We start from the raw sequence: 23872 nt of genomic DNA on the forward strand, positions 1-23872 counted from the left end.
TCTATACTGTAAATGACAACAAAACACAGACATGTTTTTAATGGAGAATAATAATAAAATGTATAAAAAACTGAACTAAGCCTGTGGAGAAGTGTGAGGTGAGGTACAGGGGGAACAGGAAACGCATGCTTGGGTGGTAATATTTTCATGTCGTGTATGTATCATATTCTTCTTCCACAATGTATAAAGGAAGCAGTAATCATGTGGGGGAAAAAAAAAAAAATCTGGGCTTGGATTGCCTCAGACAGCTTTCTTTCAGACTGTGACTAATGCGTCTCCAGCCTAGGAGAGTTTTGCTAGCCTGTGAAGAAAAATACATACTAATCCCACCCACTTTAGGGTTGCAGGAGAGATGAATACTCCCACAAGTTAAAACCCACAACCACATTTTCTGCTGTCTCGCAGGCTCAATAAATTAATTGTGCAGGGAAATGGAGGCGATAAATTGCACAGGGATGACACGCTCTTCTCCAACTGTCATTTTTTTTAGTCTGGTGGCCATTATAACACTGAAATGATTGAGACATTTATAAATGAAAATGTTAAGGCTGAGAAAGCATACTTTACGGTAGTCTGTATGTTTGTAGCGTGTGCATGGCGGTGCTCCTTTGCACAGCTCCACCCAGTAGAGCGATAAACCCGCTACGCCAGAAGACCAGGCCCCCACTGCGCTGATTTCACAGAGAGGTTACATCACAAATGTTAATTGTAAAGTCAAGTAATGGAGTAATGGACTTTTTGTTGGTTGCTTTTTTTTTTTTTTTTTTCTTCTCACCAGGTCATCTATAAATATTCAGACATTCGCTTTGTTCTATTTTTGTGTTATTTTTCAAATAGGAAAAACAAAAATACACTCAAGGGGAGAATATCACCCTGTCCTGCACAGCTTGTACCTGCACTCTGCTTCGATTTTATTCAGAAAGGGCTTTCTCGTCCGCCAAAAAGGATAAAACAAATAGACACCATTAAAGAAAATAAAAACAGACCCCCATGTGATCGTTGCTGTACATTTCCAGTCGGATTCTTAAGTAACAACATCTATAATGACTCTCTCTCTCTCTATTTCTCTCTCTCTCTCTCTCTGTCTCTCTCCCTCTCTCCATTGATTGTTGTTTTGTGTGAATGCGAATGTGTTCCTATGCTGTGAGCCACTTCATCCATTTACAAGCTGCATTTCCCGCAAAACCACTTCATGCACTTTTTTTTTTTCCTCTTCTTCTTTCACTAATGCCTGTGACGCAAGTGATGAAATGTTATTAATGGCCTGTTTGTTCAGAAGGTTTTTTTGTGTGTGGTGTTTGCCTTTTTTCCCCCACCTCTATCTACAGCAGGTTTGCTTTCCCTTGTCTGCAGTAGAAAGCATCACTCAATGTATGTGGCTTGCATGTCAAAACAATTTTATCTTTTACCTGATATTCCAAAAGGAAGCAACGTGGAAATATAGCTGGAAGGCTCTGCTGTTATTGGAGTAAAGGGTAGCCAAGTTTCTTATGCCTTTGTGTGCCATTAGTCTGCTATGTGTAGAAAAACCCTTATTATACTACAACCATTTTAGAAGGGACGGCGATTGAAGACTGGCTCCCTTTTACCCCATGATGCACTTTTACTTGACTTACATTTTCATGAGTGCAGAAAACAGACAGCATTATGGCACACAAAGCAGAACATGTGGGTCTGTGTACTAATGTGGAAGGCATTCCAAGTGATCCGGAGGACAACCCGCAGTGGGAAGCAACTGTTGTGCTATAATTTCTGTATGTGCGGCTTATTTGAGCCACTGGGAGTAGATTGTATGAAACCCGTTTCAGAATCGCGGAATATGATGGCTTAGTGCTTTTCCACCTCGCTCTTTCATTCATATTTAAAAGTATTTCATGGCTCCTTTAAAAAGACCCATAAAAAGGGGATATAAGGTGCATTTCCCCCCCAGTTCCTCTATAGAGACCCAAATGAAGACTAGTTTTCTGAGAACATGCACACAATGGGATGAGTAAAAAATATTTACACTAACATTAAGACAAATGGCATGTACTGCATTAACATACCATTTTATTTTGTTTTACTTATTTGCAGCTGGAGAAGAAGCAAGTGACACCTCCATTCAAGCCCCAGATTACAGACGACTATGGTTTAGATAACTTTGACACTCAGTTTACCAATGAACCGGTGCAGCTAACCCCGGATGACGAGTAAGTAAACCGTTTCTGGCTGTGTGATAATTAACAATATATAGCTGGAGTGACAGGACAGATTGGCCACTTCTCCCCTTTCCATGGTAGGTGATGTATGGGCATAGCCAGTACAAGCCATATAACTGTGTATGTGTTAATATTATATCTGTATCTGCATTCACTGATGACTTTGAGAATATTTTCTAGGAGTCCACGTGCCCAAGAGAAAAAAACAGAACAACTAATTTCTCTGACCTATAATTTAACTGCTGCCAAAATTCCTGCAGGAAAGTCTGTTGACTAGACAGGTGATTAATTTGGGGTACACTGTAGCTGCTTCCTCGTTTTCCATCAGGATTAGACATTTTCATATAGAGAAGCAGTCGTGCACATTTTGCAGCAGTCGCCATAACAAGACTGATACAAAACTAGTTCTGTTTCCTAAATATTAATCATAAATTAATTCCTTGGGTATTTCTAAGGAAGAACACCGTTGGCAGGCATCTATACGTCTGTTGCATAAGAACAGGAAATAAATGCTGGATTGCTTGTACGTTTTCAATTTGAAAGAGAGTTTATAACTTGAAAAGTTCAGTTTAACCAGAAACAGATGACAGACCTGGTTAAAAAAAAAAAAAAAAAAAAATGTTTAGCTTAGCTTAAACACAACGAAACTGTGAACTTTATTGATTATTGTGACAATCTTTCAATATGTGATGTCTAAATAAACCCCAAACTGGATTGTTTTGTTAGATCATTCTTCATAGTTACAATAACTGCATAAACAAGGGTTCCCAAGTATATTGTTTAAATAGTGGAAACAAATTGTAAATTTCAAAGTAACTTTTTTTTTTTCCTTTGGAGTTTTTGGGCTCATTGTCTCCACCCCCCACACCAAAAATACCGTATTATATTCCCACGTTAAAACCCAACAGCCTCTGGAATTAACTTTGTATTTGCTGAAGGGGAAAAAAAAGGAAAGACAATGCCGCAAAGAAATAAAATAAATACACTTGGAAAATACAGAGGCTCAGCTGCAAGAAATTTAAACACAGCTGTTTAAGCGTGGAATTACTATTTTATACACAGTATGAAACAATAAAGTTGTAAAAATCCTCACCCTCTAAACCTTCTCCCTCCCACCCAGAAACCTCAATTATAAAATTCCTACAGGAAAAATAGAAAAAGCCTCCATTATTAGTTTGAGATGTATGGCAGTTTTAGGAGTCAGTCGGATTCCTACTGCGACAGATCCAAAGCCGTTTATGTGCCGCTCTGGTAATGCTCAGAGGCATATGGGGATGCAGAGGTATTAAAGAAAACACTAAAACTTTCAAATGCATAAGAGTAATTGCATGAATAGTCTCGGAGCAAGCGAGTGGCTTTCACGCTTTCCACCGCTACAGCAGTTGTTCCTATTTCCCCCGTCCTCAGGAACTGCACACAAACCTGCGCTAGTGTTCGACAGTGGGAGGCGTTTTAACGATGTGCGAACAGGTTTAGTGTGCGGACACGGGGGGGGTCTTCGATCAAGTCATCCTCTCGGTGCCTGCTTGTCATGTTTACTTCCTTTTCTTAACACATTCATCATCTCCGAGCACCCAAAGCACCTCCCGAATCCCCGACAAGGCCTGCAGCCTCCAGAGTCGTCTTAACCCAACGCTGCGCAAAAGTACTTCATTAGGTTACGTGTGGAATGCTAATTACAAAGTCTGGCCTAAGTCGCATTTATTACACTGTATGCCTAGAGACTTGCCAAGGGCTAAACCGTTGCATTAAAAAATAAACGCTTTTCTCGCCGTGCTCATTACATGTTACAGTATACATCTCCGCTGTTAAGAAGTGTCACATTAAGCTTGTGCTAAATTTATTATGACTAGGGGCTGTTTGAACTCTCGACCCTGTGCACACCACCATTCCAAATCTGAATCAAATCAAATGTCTGTTCATTTGACACATTTTTAAAGCACTGGCATTTTAAGAAACAGTGTGAAGTCTGTTAAGCAAAAAAGGAAGGGAAAAAAAGGAAAAAGAAAACACCCAAGACCTCTGAATATGTCAGTCCTGTTATGTCTTGATTCCAGTTAAGTGATCACACTGAGGCCTGTGAAAAGCTGGAACTGGTTGCTGCCCACAGTCTCCCTGTAGCGCTAAGAAAGCAGGTTTGATAGAATACAGGCAAACGTCTGAATATGAATAGAGGTTTAAGTGATGTTGAGTATTGAGCCGTAACGAGGAGTTGAGTGAATTTCAGCCTGCGTTGCATTTCTGCCGTATAGCCGTGTTTAAAGTTAGTAATCGAATAAAAGCGCAGTCTGTGAGGAGTGGATGGTTGATATCAAGAACGGTCTTCCACTTTAACGGGAGGACATTTCCTGATTAGCATCGGGGGCTACTATTGGGACATGTACCAATACACTTGCAAGCTGGGAGGTCCTCTTCCTTTGAGTAACACAATGCCTTTTCAAACTTAGTACTTACACTTCCGAGGAACCTATTAAAAAATGCAGAAGACTCTTAAGTGAGATGCGCCTACCTTGTTTGCACTTTTTAAATAATGCAGATGTGAATAGAAAATTAAGACGGACATTCGTAATTTTCTTCACTGAATTCAGGTCAATTTGTGGCTTTACTTCTCTCTCTCTCCCTCTCTCCCTCCCTCTCCCTCTCTCTCTTAAGACTTTAATCATATATTCCTCACTTTGTTTAGAAAGGTTTGCGGCTAGTCTTTTAAGATTTGGTATACAAAGAAGCTGTATGGGATGGGGAATAAAAAAAAAATGCCTTCAGTCCTTTCAACGACTTTGTTATTCAATGCAAACTGTCTGTCCGACTTAATCAATGCGGACACATTTTCTCTAGGGAGCTTGGGTCTACATTTTTTTTTTGAGATTTTAATGTTTTAAATGAAGAAAAAAACACAAAGAAAGGCTATAAAGACTTGGCTCAGCTACAAAACTGGCATTGCCCCATTCAGATTGCCTGTAACTATAGTAAGAATAACTTCAAACAGTAAGGGATTTATTATCTGGCCCGGGGAAATGCGTACACTGGCGTTTTAGCTATGGCGCCAACAAATATTCCTGGGCTTATATTTGTCACACCGAAATTCAGTTAACCGTGTCTTGAGAATTACTCCGACAAATGTGATAATGCAGGCATGCCGGAGCTTGGGTTATTGAGAGCGTGCAGTTTCGGTTGCCATAATGCACTTTCAGTGAAATTCTACCTGGATGGTTGGGTGGGGGGGAGAAGCGCATTCTGGTTTTATGATCGTGTACAAGCAAAAAACCCTGGCACAGTTTAGGGGTCCAGTTCAGGGTCCAAGAGGTTAAAGTGAGGCCTATAAGCTGGCATGGGGTCAAATCTAGAGTTGGCCATTGGTCAGCTCTAGCCTGGACCTCTTAGTGATGATGCAGCAATGTGTGTCCATCACTAGTCTCATCAACATTTTAAATCAGCTTAGAGTGGACAATTTACAAAAATAAACTCTAAGAATTTGTTCAAAATAAATAAAATAGTGAATAAAACTGTAAAGAAGTATAATTTTAGTTTAACCCACATGATAGAGCTAGAGCCATTTGTCTTTGCAAATTAATGTAAAGACTTGAGCAGTAGAGTTATTCCCGTGAATAACAATATATTCATTCATATCCTTTCCAACAACTTTCTATTTCTTTTTTTGGTGGTTCTTAGTGGGTTTTTTTTTTTTATATTTTATGAGATGATGCAATGTCAGACTCCCATTTATTGCCTCCTCCAGCGTGGCAGGTTTTAAGTTCGATTAGGGATTTCAAGCCAGGCTTCAAAAGATGTCGCACCCAGCACTTCAAAAGCGTTCCTCACTTTCGGGAAGAAGATTGGCTTCTTACACTTCAGAGGAATGGGGGAGGCGGTGATGTAAACCCCTTTTGTTTGACAGTTTTGGCGGGCGAAGAAAGAAAAGGGGGGGGGGGCGAAACCTTCGCTTGTTAGATTCAGGCTGTCTGCTGCATAAAAATCAATTCCCCCACACACTTGCCCAATGGCTAGGAGAGGGAAAAGAAGGGATGAAATTTGTTAATGCTAGAGACATATGACTTCATTAGTCTGAAACTGTGGGCTTCAATAACGAGAGGTAGGAAACAATTTAGATGTACTCCTGGGGCAGGAGGTAGTGCTAGTGATGCCATTATGTAAACCTTTTGGCAGCTGCTGTGGAGAGATGTTAAACCGTGCACTTTATTTAATGTAACCTGTCTGGAGGGCTTTCGGCTGGCATGATTCACTAAACCGGCACACGGCATGACACCCATGCGTCTGGGAGACCACCAGCGTGAGCCCGAGACAAGCCGAGTGGCTGATCACTCCGTAGTGCTTGTGATAAACGAATAAAATAAAAAAGGGGGAAAAAATGAAACCTGTCAGCACTAACAAAAGTGCTTTAATTCTCTCCACGCAACACAGGGGGCTATCTCCGGAGGCGAAGGCTGGAGCGCTCTCGGTCTCTGCCACGCCAGCTACCATCGCATTCACACAAGGTGGCAACTCCTGTCAGTGAATGTTCATCGTTCTTAAACCCCGCAAAAAAGAAATGGCAGGCAGGAATAAAATAAGAGAGAGAGAGAGAGAGAGCCTGTTGTTCATTCACCTTTACCACTGTATGGTGAACCTGCCTGTGTGGGATAGCGGTGGGGATCAGGTGAGGGCAGCCCAAGCTGAAAGACTTTTCACTCCCCTCAGTGGCACCGTTGCCCCGGTGTGCTCCTGAAGCCTGTAAATCCAAGGTAACTGTCATTTTTCAGCAGCTGAAAACCTTAACCTTCACATTGTATTCTCAAGTCAATCAGAGGCTCTGCACGTTAACAGTGTTCAATCAGCCAAGAGGAATGTTATTTTTTATAGGAGGGGTACGGGGGTTTAGAAAGCACTTGGTTTGTTCAAAAATGTCAACCGTTTTCCAGTTGTGCGTGTGTGTGTGTGTTAGTGCTTTTTTATCCGTCTTTCCAGCCATATATATATATAATTTTGTGTTGATGTATAAACGATTCACTGCTCGGCTTGTATTGAATCATCTTTGTTACGCTTGTAGAGAAATCTGAGATGAAAATGCGACGGCAGGCACTTTGTAAAATACATTTACAATCATAATAATTATTATAATCCATCTCTTTATGTTGTTCACACCATGAACTAGTAGGCACTGTTACTGTGCGTGGGTGAGGACTGGAGGTGTATGGAGGGGGGAGGGGAGGGAGCGAGGGAGGTTATTGTGTGGCAATTGTTCTTGGCATCGGCTGGTAAATTGAGATCAGTCAATGACGGGTCTCGGCAAACAGACACTTCTCTTCCAGATTTTCCCAGCATGGGCTTTGTTTTCAGGAAGGGAATTTTTTAAAACTGCGGTTAGCATGACAGCAGATGATTAACAGTTAGTTGTTTTTGAGAAGCTGCCCTGGCACATTTATTTTTATACAGCCATTGGAAATGTGTTTTGTTATGTAGGTTAATGTGCAGATGATTGCAATTGCTTAAGAGAAACATGCTACACCAGTAAAGTACAGCAGAAGCTGATTGATTAGGCAATGATTTCTTTCTTTTTCTTTTTTCCACAGCTGTCATGTTTCAGTGCGCAGAAAACCTTAATTTTCTTCAAGTGGTGTATACAAAATATATATTCAGTGGTTGAATAAATTGTCTTTTAGAGTGCTGTGAACAGGAATAGCCTTTACACTGAAAACTGATGATATTTAGAGTATAACCTCACCTCCAATAATGACACCGAAGCCCACAAACCAATTTCTATTGATTTAGTTTGGAATTCAATCTGTCATTCACTAAGCCTACAACGGAAAAAAAAAGCAAAAATGCTTCTTCTCTATACAAATGTATGTGAAGAATTACATTACTGTTGACTTAAGTATTTTATGAGATGAACAATCTGAACAGCTTAGTATAAGACAACAGGAAGCCATAAAGTACTAGATCAATCCAATTGTAACCTTTTTCTCTCTACTTCTCTTTCTCCTCCACAGAGATGTCATTAAAAGAATAGACCAGTCCGAATTTGAAGGATTTGAATACATTAATCCCATGCTGCTGTCTACAGAAGAATCGGTATGAAGGCGAAGCCAGTCTTTATCACCTGTGTTTTTGCAGAACGACCTCAGTGAAATGAATTCTTACTGACTTTGTGGAGCGGGGAAAACACTCCTGAACTGCTTGCATGCAAGGTTGAGGAACTGGTGCAAGACTCTTGTGGTGGATACTATTGAATTATTTCATAAACTGCAGCAGAGAGATGTGAAAATACAGAAAATTAAAGAGAAAACAAAATGCTATCCAAGGTCAGTCAGTGGTTGTCTTCCTCTAACCACTATCAGTTTATTTCTGTTAAACTTGTCACCGGGTGTCAACTCTACTGACTTTAAAACTGAAGAAGAAAGCTTGATCATTCTGTGCCTGCTTCCATGAAGGATCTTAAATATTCATTTCATCCCTGGGAAAATATGACAGTTCTGTTCTAGAACTTGAATTTATGTGCACTTTTTTTCTTTGTCATTTTTCTTATTTTTTAAAGACACTAGATATCTTCGAGGGGGTCTGGCCTCCAAATAATACAAGAATGTACTATAATGAAGGAAAATTATAAACTGTATTACAGAGTAGGTAGCAAAGCCCAAATTGATGATGCCTTTTGTCGTTCCAAAATGGCATGTTTTATTTATAACCACTTTTTTTTGTTTTTCTCTTTTTGGCAAATTTCTGTACTGCACCAACAAAGGAGTTGCATTTAACTGGCAATGGATGTTTTTAAGACAAACTGGGGACAATATATTTAAAAAGTGCCTAATCAAAATCCAATATCTACTTTCACCATTTTCCAGATTGCACTTAAAATTCTCTAGTTTTAATTAGTTTTGACTTTCGGAAAACAGAACACCTTACTGCTTTTGTGGGGTATAAGGAAGGATTTTACAGCACATCCCCCTTGTAGGCCTTGCACTTTACTGCAGTCGCCCTGCAGAAACTTGAGTGCAATTTGTTTTTAAAGGTTGTTTCAGACAAGAGCATGGTGAAGTGTAGTCTCTGAAGTCAGAATTCTCCAAGGATGTATACATTATTTAATTGAGGTATTGTTTTCAAATTGAAACGTACAGCGTGGGAAAAAATAGGCTAGCATGCATCTAAGGGAGGCAAAGGAGAATAGGATGGAAATGACACCTGTTTAAAATGTGTAGATAGTTCTCTCCAAGGATATGCTTAAATCGGCATTATGTTTGGTAAATGCACAACTCCTTTGTTTAATGATGTTTGATGTCAATTGACTGAAGGTCGTTGTTGTTGGGTTTTATAGGGTTAAATTATACAATGCTCACCTACAAGATTCTCAGGCACTTTGATGTCTAGATTAGCGGTATGGCACTGAATCATTGTCAATATATATTAAGAAAAGAAGGAATGAAAGAAACAAGCAAATGGTGAAATCCAGTTTAAACCATGACAAATGAAAAAGTCATTTGTAGAATGAAAATAAACCCCGATCTGTGTGAGTAAGTGTTTGATGACAGTGGAGTTTTAACCGAATACTGAATCAGTTCAGTGATGGGGATATACTGTTAGTACTATTATTTTGATGTCTTTTACTCAACTTGTACACAGTGAATAGGCAGTGAATTGCTGAACTCAGACAGGAGAGACAGTATCTCTTCTGCATTTATCCAGAAGGCTCTATGTCTCGACAACCAATAATTCTGCACAGATTAATACACTCCTGTCCTGGATGCATCATTTCCACCCACAACCACACACGATTATCCCCCAAACAGAAACACACAAGCATACACTCTCAGGGACTAGGGTGCAGGAATACGAAGAGATGAGTTTTAGTGCCATCGTTGTTCTTATAATGTGGTTTCGTAGGTACAAGAAGTACAATTTACCATTTCCACTTGAGAAAAGGGTCTTTGTGAGGCCTTGGCGAATGCTGTAGAAGCAGAGATCCAACACAATGTTTTGAACTTTTTTAAGATGCGCTCGAATTCTCCTGAGACACAATACCATCGTTACACAGAATTCATCAAAAACGAGTCCTGGAGGTATTACATTTTAATGTCTTTTGACAGTGGCAGAAACAAAAGAGAAAAACTTAATGACAAACCATGTTGTATATATAAATAACAATAAGTAGCTCAGATGAATTATTAAAGTACAGTTTGCTTAGGCTCTTACTGTAATATATAAAGAAACATTTAGCAAATTTAATGGAGGTACAAATTCTTTAATTAAATCTGGCCTCTATTAATATAATCGCTGCCGATCAGGATTAATATACTTTCCCACCTCACAGGCAGTCAGTCCATTAGCTGTTAGAGTTGTGTGGATCAGTAATAATGAACAAAGTGTGCATCAAGACCAACCAAAGAGATTACAAGACATGATTAAATGCATACTCCACATGTTTGGGGATAGATTATTAACTACACTAATAATAATGTCATGTGGGGTTATCCCTATTTTTAAGTAGGCATTTCTGCATCCTTATGTATAATATGTATTAATAATGTATACTATAGGTATACCGTAAATTGTACATATAGATACCTATATTGTGTAGCAACAAATATTCCATACAAACCAGGAAATAATCCAAAGGAACACAAGTTATTGTAGAATTCAGTTTGTCTGTCACTAGAAATGGCTATGGCCGAGGTTCAATACACACATTTTGTAAATATAATGTAATTCGCTACATAGAGAATTTGAGAAAACCAATGTCAGACAAAATACAAAAAACAATGCCATGATTAAGAAATGCTATGATTGTTATGATTGACAATTAGGTTATGATCGTGATAAGTTTTGATGATGAACAGAGCCATTTTACATTTATTTTAAAACCTGGAATTCAGGACTGAGTAACTCTACCAGATGCATCATTGTAAATAATGCAATTACAGTGTAAAGTACTAACACTTTACTTAAATTAACCTCACTGTGCACCCTCGAACAATCTACTATTATAATATCCATATAATCTGGTTTCTGTGCCATCCAGACACATCGCTAAGCGCTAAGCCTCAGAACTGCAATAAATGAGAGATACTGTCTCTTAGATGAGTAGTTGCGAGTGTAAAGTGTATACAAATTTTTAAAAGGCGTTCAATTATAAGTGAATAACAATTGCCAAATACTTCACCTGTTGCAAGCTGTTCTCTTTGCATTTTGCTAATTGTGTTAAACAGTCCAAAGCAAATCATGTTCTGTCAATGTGCTAAGGGGATTATATATATATATATATATATATATATATATATATATATATATATATATATATATACACACTTGAAGCATTCATTTTATAAATTAAAATACATATAATTCAATGTTTAAAAGACATCTTCAACAGGACTGAGAATTGGTCTGGTATGGCGCAGTGGTTTTACAGGATTCGTCTTCATCAACATCTTAGAATGCGATTGTAAACCAGTAAATATGTACGCTGTAGTTAATCTGTACTAAGTGTGAGTTGTATTTTTCTTGCCTCTTCTGGAAGTTATACAGATTTCCTAACCGCGGAGATATTGTAAAACTAATACGTAACATTAAGATCTTATTGTTCTAAGATCTTATAAGATATTCTCGCACATGAAGATTAACATCTTTACCAGAAAAAAAAATAACAGCTACTGCTGTCTGTTAACAACGATCACACCATTACGAAATAGCTCGTTAATGCTGTAGGGCAAAGATCTCGGACTACCTGAAGAACGTGAAACGACTTTTTACTTAAAAGCGAAATGGTTGCAATATCAGTCTCCCACATAGCTCTACAAATCCATGGGATAAACATTACCAGGCTGTGCTTTTTATCAAGTCCCTGGCAGTATTAATATCAAATTGTTTTAAATTAGTAAAAAGAACAAAACCGTAAGACTCTAGACCACATGGCCCATTTTCACAAAGGCTTATGGATGCGTTTTAGGTTTGTTTGTTTTTTATTATTGCACCGATTCTTTCTTTGCCAGAATTTAAAGCTTTTAAGCCCTTTTCTGTTTAGTTTTTTTACCGATTTATTGTTTGTTTGTTTTTTTAATTCTTAGGCACTGACATTCCAAATGCATACATTTTGATTGAAATCATTGTATATGGTACCTTGACCCTTCCTAAAGTGAGAACATGGTTTGATTACATCATATCCAAAGGGTTAAGGAAAGAAAAAGTTGTGAAGCATCAAAGTGTTACCTGTTGAAGTTTTGTAAAGATTTTTCAATAAAGTGAATCGTGTCATCGGGTATAGAATACCACACTTCTCACAACACGTTACTTTGGGTGGAAACAAAATGAACGAAAGAATGCTTATTACAGATATTCCTTATTTTACAACCACGTATTTGGGAGTTAAATCATATTAATTCATTCCAAAACATTGAGAACATCTGTATTATCATGAATACCAATAAAACCCTGCAAAAGACTAAAAACCACAATTGAATAGTCCTTACAGCATGTTTCCATTTTGAATGTTAAATACCAGTGCTTCATGTGGTACTTTTTACTTGTATTTGTTTTATTTCGTCAAGATGTGACACCTCCAGGGAATATCGCTGCCTCCACAGAAAACGAAAAATATCTAAACAATATTTTAAAAAATAAAATAAAAATCTCTGATCATGATTTAAATGGAAGCGAAGATGAATAACAGAAATCTCCAAGGAGTGCAGTGATTAAACTGAATGGGGAAGGGGGGTTCTCCTACAAGCAGGGTTACCACGTTATGTCTTCATTCATCTCCGACAAGCACTGGGCGAGATGGCTGTCACAATCCATTTGGGTGAAACTAGGAGACAAGAGAGGTACCACATTATTTCATTTTCCTTCCCCAAAATATCCTTGCAGCTTACAACATCTTAATCAAACACTTAAAGAAGGAGCAGTTTCATTAGGATTTGATGCATCAAATACGTCAAGTGACTATTTACAGACTTGGCTGATATACAGGATTTCACCTCCCAAAGCTTTTCTACTGCACTCTGACGAAAGTGTCCAAGGTTATTAAAACTGTTCCAGAATGAAGTATAAAATAAGCATTTATAGAATGTGAATATTACTGCACAATTAAAAGAGATGGCTCCTTTTACAGAAGTGTTTATTTCTATTTTTAAATAGCAGTGGGATTGTTTTTTTTCTATCCACTTTGTAATTAGCCATTTTTTTAAAACCAGGTCAAAGTGTCCTGTCAATCCAATCTCACACATCGCAGGCAGGCACTGTCATACGTGTCACTGTTTAACGGGTTTTGCTGCACCCCTAATGCTGCATCCTGTATGTATGTAGGTTCATGCATTTTTAAAACGGTTTACTAATCGCTTTTTAGAACCATGCTGAGATTTCACCCACTCCTTTAGCCTGAGGGCAAAATGCGGGCAGGAGGCCCAAACCAGGAAAGCTGAAGAGTGAGAGGGGGAGAGAGTGCAAGGGAGAAATAGAGCAGATTTTTAATAATATACTTTCCAAGAACCCCTAGACCCCGATTGCTGAATGATTTTACAGTTAAAGCTCTCACATTTTATAGACGGCAAGTCCCCTCCCGCTCGTGCTCTCCCTTTTCCCCTCTTGCAGACAAGGGTACTCATTGTCCGCATCTGTTAATGCTAGAATGTGTACAGCAACTTTGTGTGCCTGGGCCAAGATACACAGCACTCACTGGAACCGGGACGGTGCTGCGCAGCCCGTGCCGAGTGCCAGAGCGCCGGCTTTACAATGTCTGCCTTGTTTGGAGGCCAGTGTAATAGCCAGCATAGTGCAGCTCATTTTCTTTTTTTTATATATATATATATAATAATTTTTCCTCCTGCTAATTGCATGGCTTTGACTGCTTTCGCCATCGTCTTTACATATTGCTTTTTTGTTTTTATTTCCCTCTACAGAAGAATTAAAAGGTTCTTACTTTTACATCACTAAAATACTGTGTGCAGGTGCATGAATACTGATACACATATGGCAAATATATTGATCTATAAATAAAAAAAGTCTTCAGCTGTGTTGCTGCGTTTGAGTAATAAAGCTGAAGACCTATGATGCACACATGTAGAGAACACTGCATCACTAAGTCATTAAAATTGAGACCAAAATACCAGAAAGTCATTTGGAATCCAAAAACACCTCAAAACAAACAACAAAAATAGCAGTTACTAAAGCACTGAACATGCCGTAACCACAGAAACAAGAGAGGATAGAAAAAAAAAAAGGTCACTTTTTGTTTCAGAGAGATTGTTCGCCAGTATGCTGCAGCCTGTTTCGTGGAATTGGTTTATGGTCCTTTCCTGAATTTATACCACACTTATGAATACAACACTTACATTAGGCCTTACTGTCGTGGTTTTATAGTGCAATGAACAGTTTAAATCACTCCCCGTTTTTCAGTAAGGCTACGCTCCAAACATCTCCACTGGATTTAATAAATTTACCCTCACTGCCTCCAATTCCCCAAACTAAAGCTAAAGGAAGTAGTTTTCCTTGACTGTGCAAAAGATGACAGGAGGCAGTCATAGTGTCTGAATATTTGTGGGGCCAGATCAAAAATTAAAAAGCTTCTGTGTCACGGGGCCAATCAAAAACTCACCCATTTTAAAAATTATTTCAAAAAAGATGTAGAAGATTTGGATCACTTGAGAGATGGCATTGGCATAAAGAGGTTCTTACATGCAACAAGCTCATGAAAGAAGTGAAATTTATCAGGCCAAGTAAGTACCAATACAGGATATGTTTGTATAATGGTGTTGCATCAAATGGAGCTGTTCAGTATGATGACTCATCTAATGGACATAAATTCAAATCAAGTTCTGCCCTGGTGGTTAATGGGTGGTTTCGGATTGTAAAAGCTAAAAGTAATGCAAAACAGATCTATTACAGGCTATAGTATTAGGCGATACTGCTTACAATGCCAACCTCCCAATAGATTTTACAAGTACATTTATGCTTTGTATAAATAAGCCTTTAAGCCAGTGGTTTGTGGAATGGTTTGTCATTTTAAGCTGTGTGGAGGAATGTGCAGAGGAATCTTCAGGACGGATCCTCTGGAGAAATTGTAAATATGCTTGGAGATATGCTTTGTGTAGTTTCTCTCTAAAAGGACTGTATTGACTGGGCTCATACAAAAGACGCCAATTTGCATATAAAACAGAATTGGATTTTTAATAGATCAGTTTCAGTTGTGATGCGCAGCCGGATAAATGCTGATTAACGACAACAGAGGGAAGATCCAATTGTGCAAATGCATTACATACCTTTAAATAGGAATGATAGAAATTATGTAATCTAACCGAAAGGGCAAACGATGGAACAGGCTTCCTTTTTAAGAGGTTTCCCCACTTGTCTTCACCTCTTCACGTAAAAAGGTAACATGTGCGAATTATCAGTGTATTCCATTTAGAAATAAATATAAAGATAAGCCCACGAAGCTCGACTTTATACAGCGCTTTGGCCAGTAGAGATGAAATTCAGCCAGCGAACAGGATTAGAGGGGTAAAACATTCTAATGTCTTTAAGAGGCTGGAAGAGCGGAGGCAATGCAAAAATCAATAGCGCTTTAAAGACGCGGATTCAAGGGTATTTCAGAGATCATTTTCAAGGTAAATCTGCTTTAATCTCCCTCACAGCAGCCAGAACTCATCATGATAATTTACATTTGCAAGTCTGCCAGCCATCCCAAGGGAAGACTTACTGGTCAGAACAAGCGAGCTTAATCCGGGGAGAGCCAGTCACAGTTCTTACGGTGATCTAACATTCAGATGCTGTCCTATTTTTACACTGTGTTTCTATGTGGGTGTGTGCGTGTGGACATGCGTAAAACAATGGCATGTTGTAGAGTGCACTTTTGTTTAGGCATAAGAAGATGGATTCATTTTATAGAATATGACCATATTAATCAAATCCCCAGCCTAACTGAAAAGTCAATTTGAAGCAATTCCATTCTATAGCCTGCCTTCATGCCTTTAAAGCATTAAAGCTGCATCATGTGCTGTTGACAATGTATGCAAAATGTCAACCCTTTACAGTAATTCTAATAGATTTAATAGGCCTGATAGTTTTCACCTTTTAAAGGAAATAAAGTGCACGCCTTGCATAAATGTCAAGACCGTTGTTAGCTTGGCTTGCATATAATTTTCTTTCTTCATCTACCCTTTCTCTGCCTTCTGTCCATCTCTACAGTACAGTCACCTGCTCCCAAGGCTCCCAGCCTTAATATTTAATAAACGTTAAAAAAAACAAGTCCTTTTTTATCTTTGTCATGAGTGAGGATCTCATCCAAACAGCTGTTTCAGCGCAAGAACTGAAGCAACACGTAACTGACAAAGTTAAAGCACTGGGAAGCCTTGGCTTTTTTCATTTACTGTTCAAAAGCAAGTTTCCATGAGTGCCCCCCCTCCCCATCCAGATGTGCTTGTTTCAGGAGTCCCCTTCACTCCCCAGTCAGGGATGTTCTCATTTCTGCCTCTGGTGCCCAATCCACCAGATTTCTATAGCATTTTTTCCAAATGCCTTGACATTACACTCTCTTTTGTCATCATAGCTGGATTTCTAATGCAGTCTGAATTTCACGTTCTGATCCCCTGTGATTTTAATCTCCTGAATATAGTTTGACTTAAAGCATTATTTTACGGCCTGCTACCTAACAAACTTGACATTCTGACTTTTTCATTATTAAAGCAGAGGTTTTTCTTTCCAAAAAGGGTTGGACAGTATAGACAGGCGATCAGGTCAGGCGATCAGGTCAGCTGGATGGACTTAAAATGTTCCGTTGTTTGAGAGAATTAATTTCTCTACATTGAAAAAAGGTTTTCTCTCATTTGTTTTTCAGTGGTTTCTTAATGGGGCCACTTCTGTAAAAATAAATAAATAAACCACTAAATGATTCACTTTGTGTTCCTTATTTTCACACAGAGAGCTGCAGTGAATAGCAGACAGTGATTAGAAAGACCAACTGTCTGGTCTTCAGATGCAGGTGTGAGGTTTTCAATTTAAATGAAGTAGCAGCTCTAGGCATCCCTCTCCGCATGAGCAACCGAACAGGCAGACTGGTAATCCAGGCTCCGTGGCAATGGGACTCAGTGTGTCAGACTGCGAATCCTTCAAAGCGGATTGTTTCGTCAAAGTGTTGTTGTGAGATTTTATTTTGTTCATTTACTTATGTATTTCTTCACATGGTACAAGTGAAAACCAGTCTGGGTCCCGGGGAGATTTACATTGCTGAATTGTTAGCAAAGGGGAGCATTTCTCAGATGAGCTGACGAGGTAAACTTTCTATCCCAGGCTTCACACACACTACCTGCGCTGGTAATTGGAAACAGACTGCGAGAGTGTTGAAAGCATTTGGCTATTCCAAAAATGTAATTAATCTAATGTTCCTTATTTCCTGGAAATATTTAATCAGAGAAAACAGATCCTTCATCCTGTATCAATTTCATGGTCTATTAGATATTCATATTCGTTATTACAGCCTCATGAGGGAGACTACTCTAAGAAAAATAATGTGTGTTACTGGGTCAGAAAGCACCACGTGTTTACTTAGTACTGTACCTGTTAATACTGTGCATCCTACACAGTGTGGGAATAGCTGCTCCTGCATTTTTCAGACACAATAACAGCAGAAATATACATGGGGGGGAAAAACTGTATACATATTCATTTTCTCTGTCTGATTGTTGTTTCTAATTAATGCATGTGTGTATGTGTGAGTAAACACTATTTATAATCCACTAACTGTAGAGATGGATGTGTGTTTAGGAGTTTTAAAGCATTGGGTTTCAAATATTGTTTGCCAAGCTTTGTACTGTGTGTGTGTATGTGTGGCGTCGCTGTCTGGGTCCACCACAACCCACGAGTTCAAAAAGATGATGAACAAAGCTCTTACCCAGCAGGAAACGGTACAAGGCACATGGGGCAGCTCTGTATGATTGCACCTCCACCTGAATTCCCATCAGCGCTTCCATTATTAGAGGCATTATCCTTCTTACATTGAGCCGCCTTGTAACAACCCTCTTCCGTGGGGCATTTTGCCAGAGCAGTCTCCTCTGTCATAATACAGCTGTCAAAATCTCTCTCCCCGTGCGCAGGTAGCTTCCTTTTGATCAAATCTTCCTTCACTTCCCCATTTTGGGCTTTCTCTAACAAGCAAGGCCCTGCAGTGCTATTCTCCTCACGTCGGCGCTGATCCCCTGCCTCAGTAGCCGCCCGAGCCCTGTCAGTCGATGCGCTCTGCGGTCTCCCTCCTGTCGGCCTTGATGATGGTGAGGGTTTATGTAGGTGCTGCTGCCCCGTTTCATTTCTGTGATTGCTTTTGCAAGTCTCGTTATTTCTCAGAGCTGTTCCCTCTAAGGTGGATGGCGGTTCTTTAGCATGCTTCTCTCGACTCCTGTTAAGCTGATGACTGCCATGTTGAACAACCATCTCCTCCTCCACTGAAGCTTGGACTTGTTCTACAGGCTTGGCGCAGGGGTCAGCATCCACGTCTGTTCGGGCATCTGGTTGAGGAACTGAGGGGAATGCACTGCATTCTTCACTAAGTCTCTCGCAGGTCTTCCATTTCGAGCGCTGCTCTTTGGGATATCTCTATGTAAAAACGAGATCAAATCAAGTAAACCTTTAAAACCATGTTATAACACTTCTATCCCCTCTAATTCAACTGCAATCTATTTTTTTCTTCCTGATATATAAGGGTCAAGTCTCACACAGCCCTTGTAACACTCCATAAAGGTCGGAAGGGAAGGTTAATGAAAGCAGCGACTTTCTAATATGTAGAAGTCTTTGACTGTTTGAAGCAATGAATGGAAAATCTATATATTTCTTGCTTATGTATGTTCATTTCAAACCTTTAAAGTACTAATGCATCTACATCATTAAGCAGCAAAACTTAGAATTAATAACAGGTTATTTAATCTAACATTTATATGAAAGAAGCCCATTTGAACCATCAGATGAACCTAGTTACAAATCGCACTCAGTGGTGACGTACGTCCCACACGTGCCATTATGCTGATCACCGATGCTGCTTGCATGTCGTTAAGACTGACAACATTCAGATTTCAAAACCAGTGAGGAAATTATTCCAGTGTCCTCCTCACTTTGGTTGGTAATGATGCTTTGAATGATGTCACAGACGGCTTAATCATGCACGAAAAACAAAACAGCCACAGGAGTGTTTACTGTCCATTAAGGCCAAGAGAAGTGACTTATATTTTAAAGAACCTGGAGCTGTTATGTCTTTGGCATTTAAAATAGAAAAAAAAAAAAATGTTTTCAGATTGCAGTTCCAATGGCAATGATTTCATCACACTGCTCTATTATAGCCTTTACCATATGCCCGTCACATCAGTCTGCTGCAGGAGGGTTACATCAGACTGTGTCTGAACAAGTTTCCTCTTGATGTGCCCTAAAATACATAATTTAACAAATACAAGTTTGCATCAGCCACCTGTCAAACTGATCGGTTCATCTGGTATACATGCCCCAGAACTGCCACTTGTACCACGCTTACAGCATCTCGCAGAGACACTTGCCCCTGACAATGCAGGCCACACATTGCCGAGTGTCTTCGGTTTTGTCTTCAAGTTACTGCTTTAAAAAAAACAAGAAAACATTGATCAGCTTGAAAGACAACGGTAACACACCTGAGGCACAGACGACGGGAAGTCGGGCACGGTTTCCCACCCTTCCCGTCTCAGGTCTGGGAATGCAGACTTCAGTAGGAAAGCCCATAACTTCTCTGTCTCGCCGAGGTCATCTTTCTCCCACCACAGATCGGTACGGGTGCTGAAATGACTGAAATAACACCACAAATTCATATGTTCTGGCGGTCAATGTTGAGAGAACATTCGCGTTGAAAAAAATTAAATTATTCTCTGGTTTATGGAAAAACAAAAGAAAGAAAACTTTTTGTCTGGGTTTATAATACTAGCTTACTTTGAATTCACACCACTTGTAGGAGGCTCTGATATGCCGGTGATTGTATTTGATTGTTTAAGAAATGTGATCATGTACAACACTAGGGTCGCTCATGCATTTCTCATGTAACAACACCCTTTAATAATGAAGAAAGTATAAAACCTCTCCATCAAGATAAGGCTATAAAATATACAATATTTCACATGGTTATCAGAAACTTATGACTTGTCAGACTCTAGTACATGTCAGACACGACCTCAATTGGTTTTGAATACCAAATGTAACCCTTAACACTAATGTTTGCATACTGACAGGACACGCATATAAAACTAGAATTTTAAGTATCTGCAGCTATTTTACCAGCATGTGGCTACTTTTTGTAGAATATATTATTGAATATGTTCTATATTTTTAATGTAGGTTAGTCTGAGTGGTAGTTTATAGGTTTATTGGATCAGGAATAGTATACATTGGTGATGCATGCATAAATAAATATTGGCCTATATATTTATACATCCTTTATTTAACCAGAGTAGTCACATTGGGATTTACATATTTTGTGAACCCTGGCCAAAATATGTACATTACATACTGTCACAAAATGTGATTGTATGCAATAGGTTTACAGCAGCTGTGTAATATAGCATATTAGTCTCTGAGATAGGTTAATTACAAATTAGTATCAGTAGATTATGCATCTTCAAATGAGTAAAACGTCACTGATGAATTATGGATTACAAACTCGTGTTTTGTGAATAGGCAGTTAGTGATTGTCCGAATAGATTATTATTAGTATAATTAATTTATATTATAACCATCCAAGAGAATGTACATTTCCACATGCACAGTAAATAATAACACATCTGACTACATAAACTCTACTGGGGCTTATTACTTGCTTAGTGTAATGGCTCGTCTCAACGGGGATTTGATTACCAGCAAAGACAAATAGCCCACACCCGCCCCCATACATGCCCCCTGTATCCTGTAGTTTGTATTACAATATATTCCATCTACTTAAATATAACTAACCAAAACTGCTTTGGGACATGTGTCAAAATTAATTTGCCACTGTTTTCATCCCCCCGCCACGCACTGGTGGGTTGAACTGTCCCAGAGCCTCTGCAATGCCTCTCCAGTCAAAACACTATCTTCTTGTATGGTGTTCAGAGTTAGTTAAGTTTTATTTAATGCTACTTTAGTTGGGAATTTACTTTCCCATCTTTAAATATTAAAAATTAAAACAAATCACTCAATCAAGTTTTTTTTTAGGGTTGTTTCTTTTTTTATATAAAGTAACTTAATATCACTTTACTGCCGGAAGAGTTGGCAAGATGCAGACGGCCCAGTTACCTTTTCCTCATATAGGTACTGTATGAATTATTAAATATTTTATTTATTTATTAAACACTATACTAAATTAGCTGAAACCGTAGAGCATTTAGATTATAATCTGCTGGGAAATCACCCAGTAGCACAAGAGTGGTCAGGATAAGGATTATTTAATGGGAAAGAACAGAGGTACTCAATATTGTACAGTAACGGTATAACACTGGTCTACACTACATTACATGACACTGCAGTATGACAAAAGCATTGCTTCTACTGCTAAACTGATCATTCAGTGGAATCAGCCTCTGTAAGCTGTTTTTACATTATAATACCTTTAATTTGAGAAAATAAGGAAAAGAAAGCAAGTGTACAGGACAACTCAAAAGTGTCATATGGGAGAATGATGCATACGGAAAAAAAAAAAAAAAAAAAGCTATGCAGGCCTAAAATGTGGTATGCCATCACAAGTATCATATACAGCCAAAAAATGGCATACGGGAGAAATAAATGCCATGTGGGACTAAACGATATCATGTAGGACTAAAAAATGTTGAATGCAGCCAGTGACAAAAAAGTAATAGGGAAGCATATCATTCGGAACTAAAAAGTGTCACAACTGGCAACATGACAAAAAGTGTCATGAACGACACGGAGTTAAAGAAATGTGTAATTTAAAATAAAAACTGAAATAGCAGAGTTGGATAAGTGTCCACCTCCCTAAATTAGCTCAAGTGTAAGGAATCCCCTACAAGATCACAGACCAAGTTAAGTGGCCTCCAACAGTGTTAAATTATACTGATAGTCACATGAGTTCAAAATCAATTCAGCAGATCCTTCAGGTTCCCTCTGCTGGGTAGTGCATTTCAAAGCAAAGGCTCAACCATGAGCACCAACAAGCTTTAAGAAGTTCTCCGAGACCAAGCTGTTGAAAGACACGGATCAGTGGATGGGTATAAAATATATACAAGGCCTTTAACATCCATTGGAACATGGTCAAGACGATTATTAACAAGTGTTTGGCACCACCAAGACCCTGCCTAGATCAGGCTGTCTGTCAAAACTGGATAACCAAGCAAGAAGGAGACTTATCAGATAGAGTACCAAGAGCACAGTGGCAACTTTGCAAGAGCTACAGGCTTTTATGGCCAAGACGTGTGCAGTGACATCATCATCTTCATGCACTCCACAAACCCGGCCTGTATGGCAGGGTTGCCAGAAGGAAGCCATTCTGTGGTCATGTGGGAAAACATTTTGTGGTCTTAAAAAAAATCAAATTGAACGGTTTGGCCCAAATGCACAAACCCAACACAGCGCATCACCCAAAGAACAGCATCCCTCACCGTTTGGCACAGGTTATACAGTTACAAATAGCTTATCCAATGCGGTTACTTTAATTCAACAAACTGCTCCTTTAAACACAGCAGGGAGGCGAGAATGGGACTGTATTATGTATTATTGCTATATATCTCAGTAAAAGGAGCTAGCAGGAAGTGTGGAGTGACTTACTTCCCCGACGCGGCTGCCGGGCCGCCCTCCCCGGTATCGCGACAGCTCGGTCTGCCCGGCGCGCTGCTCTCTCCCGGGGCGCCCGTGTCACCGCCGCCGGGGTCTCGGCCATCTTTTGCAACTTGAAAATAGTGTTTCTTTCTTTTCAGTTTCAACTTCGCGGGCTTTTCCTGGGACATGTTCGCAGTGGTTATCTGAAGTGGACAGAACCAGCCAGGCAAGCATTCATGCAGAATGAGCGAACTTACTGCCAGGAAGGTAGCTGTTTTCTTTTGTTGTGACTCTGCAAATACGACGAACATCTCTTCAGCAACATAATTAACGATGTAAACCGATTAGTTATTGCGTGTATCTGTCTTGGATCAAGCATGAGCTATTCCTGCCCACTGTCACTGAACAATATAGTACACACTTGATTTTGGCGCTGCGGAATGACAAAGCGGAAATGGATGCATAATATTCAATCGGATTGGTCTCGGTCGTGTAGCGCAGATCTGCAGATCCCAGCGATCCCATTGGCGGAGCCGCGCAGCGCTGCTGACATCTGCGCCACAGCGACCTTATGCTACAGTAGTGAAGACACATGAGGCGGACACCAATTGCCCTCAACGCAGGGAGACTTTTAGACTTACCCCCAAAATAAGTTTACATTTTCAAATGAATACGTCTTAGCTATTTACTACTGCATATCCAAATATTACATGAATTCCCTTTCAATCCAGCTGGACACTTGTGTTTTTTGTTGTTTTGCTCTTGTCAATAGCATAGTGATCTGGGAAGAACAGATAACGAAAAAAAGCATACCTTCTACAATCACCCCTTTTTACTCATGGGAGAATAAATAATTGGGTTTTAGTGTTAGCTCAGCATAAAACCTCTCTTTACTGACTTGCAGCGCCCCTTACTCTTCTACCTTTGTGGAAAAGACATAAATAATT

At 39.3% G+C, this 23872-nt stretch overlaps 2 protein-coding genes across 3 annotated transcripts in view; one reads left to right on the plus strand and one right to left on the minus strand.

Moving 5' to 3' along the window:
- prkcz (protein kinase C, zeta) overlaps positions 1 to 9707 on the plus strand; it is a 148762-nt gene extending 139055 nt beyond the window's left edge. The window contains exons 18-19 of the mRNA XM_066691228.1: positions 2074 to 2189; positions 8186 to 9707. Of these exons, the coding sequence (XP_066547325.1) occupies positions 2074 to 2189; positions 8186 to 8273 (204 nt within the window). The 3' untranslated portion in view covers positions 8274 to 9707. The remainder of the gene's footprint in view (positions 1 to 2073; positions 2190 to 8185) is intronic.
- Positions 9708 to 11458: 1751 nt separating this feature from the next.
- LOC136713973 (uncharacterized) lies at positions 11459 to 23350 on the minus strand. Of its 2 annotated transcripts, none has more exons than XM_066691230.1 (4): positions 23183 to 23350; positions 19823 to 19973; positions 18067 to 18764; positions 11459 to 12990 (listed from the first exon to the last, which is right to left on the minus strand). In XM_066691230.1, the coding sequence occupies exons 1-4, from the start codon at positions 23302 to 23304 to the stop codon at positions 12918 to 12920; spliced, it is 1044 nt and encodes a 347-aa protein (XP_066547327.1). In that variant the 5' UTR covers positions 23305 to 23350; the 3' UTR covers positions 11459 to 12917. The 2 variants fall into 2 exon arrangements, with proteins under 2 accessions (XP_066547327.1, XP_066547326.1); XM_066691229.1 differs by having other exon boundaries at positions 22935 to 23350.
- Positions 23351 to 23872: the final 522 nt, after the last annotated feature.

The sequence above is a fragment of the Amia ocellicauda genome, chromosome 18 (assembly GCF_036373705.1).
Source record: "Amia ocellicauda isolate fAmiCal2 chromosome 18, fAmiCal2.hap1, whole genome shotgun sequence".
Taxonomy (NCBI): Eukaryota; Metazoa; Chordata; class Actinopteri; order Amiiformes; family Amiidae; genus Amia; species Amia ocellicauda.

Coding starts and splice junctions, on each gene's coding strand:
- LOC136713973 (XM_066691229.1), bottom strand. CDS start 23,236: ATGTTCGTCGTATTTGCAGAGTCACAACAAAAGAAAACAGCTACCTTC. Junction 19,974..22,934: donor CCGGCAGCCGCGTCGGGGAA/GTAAGTCACTCC, acceptor GTGTTATTTCAG/TCATTTCAGCACCCGTACCG. Junction 18,765..19,822: donor TCCCGTCGTCTGTGCCTCAG/GTGTGTTACCGT, acceptor GTTTTTACATAG/AGATATCCCAAAGAGCAGCG.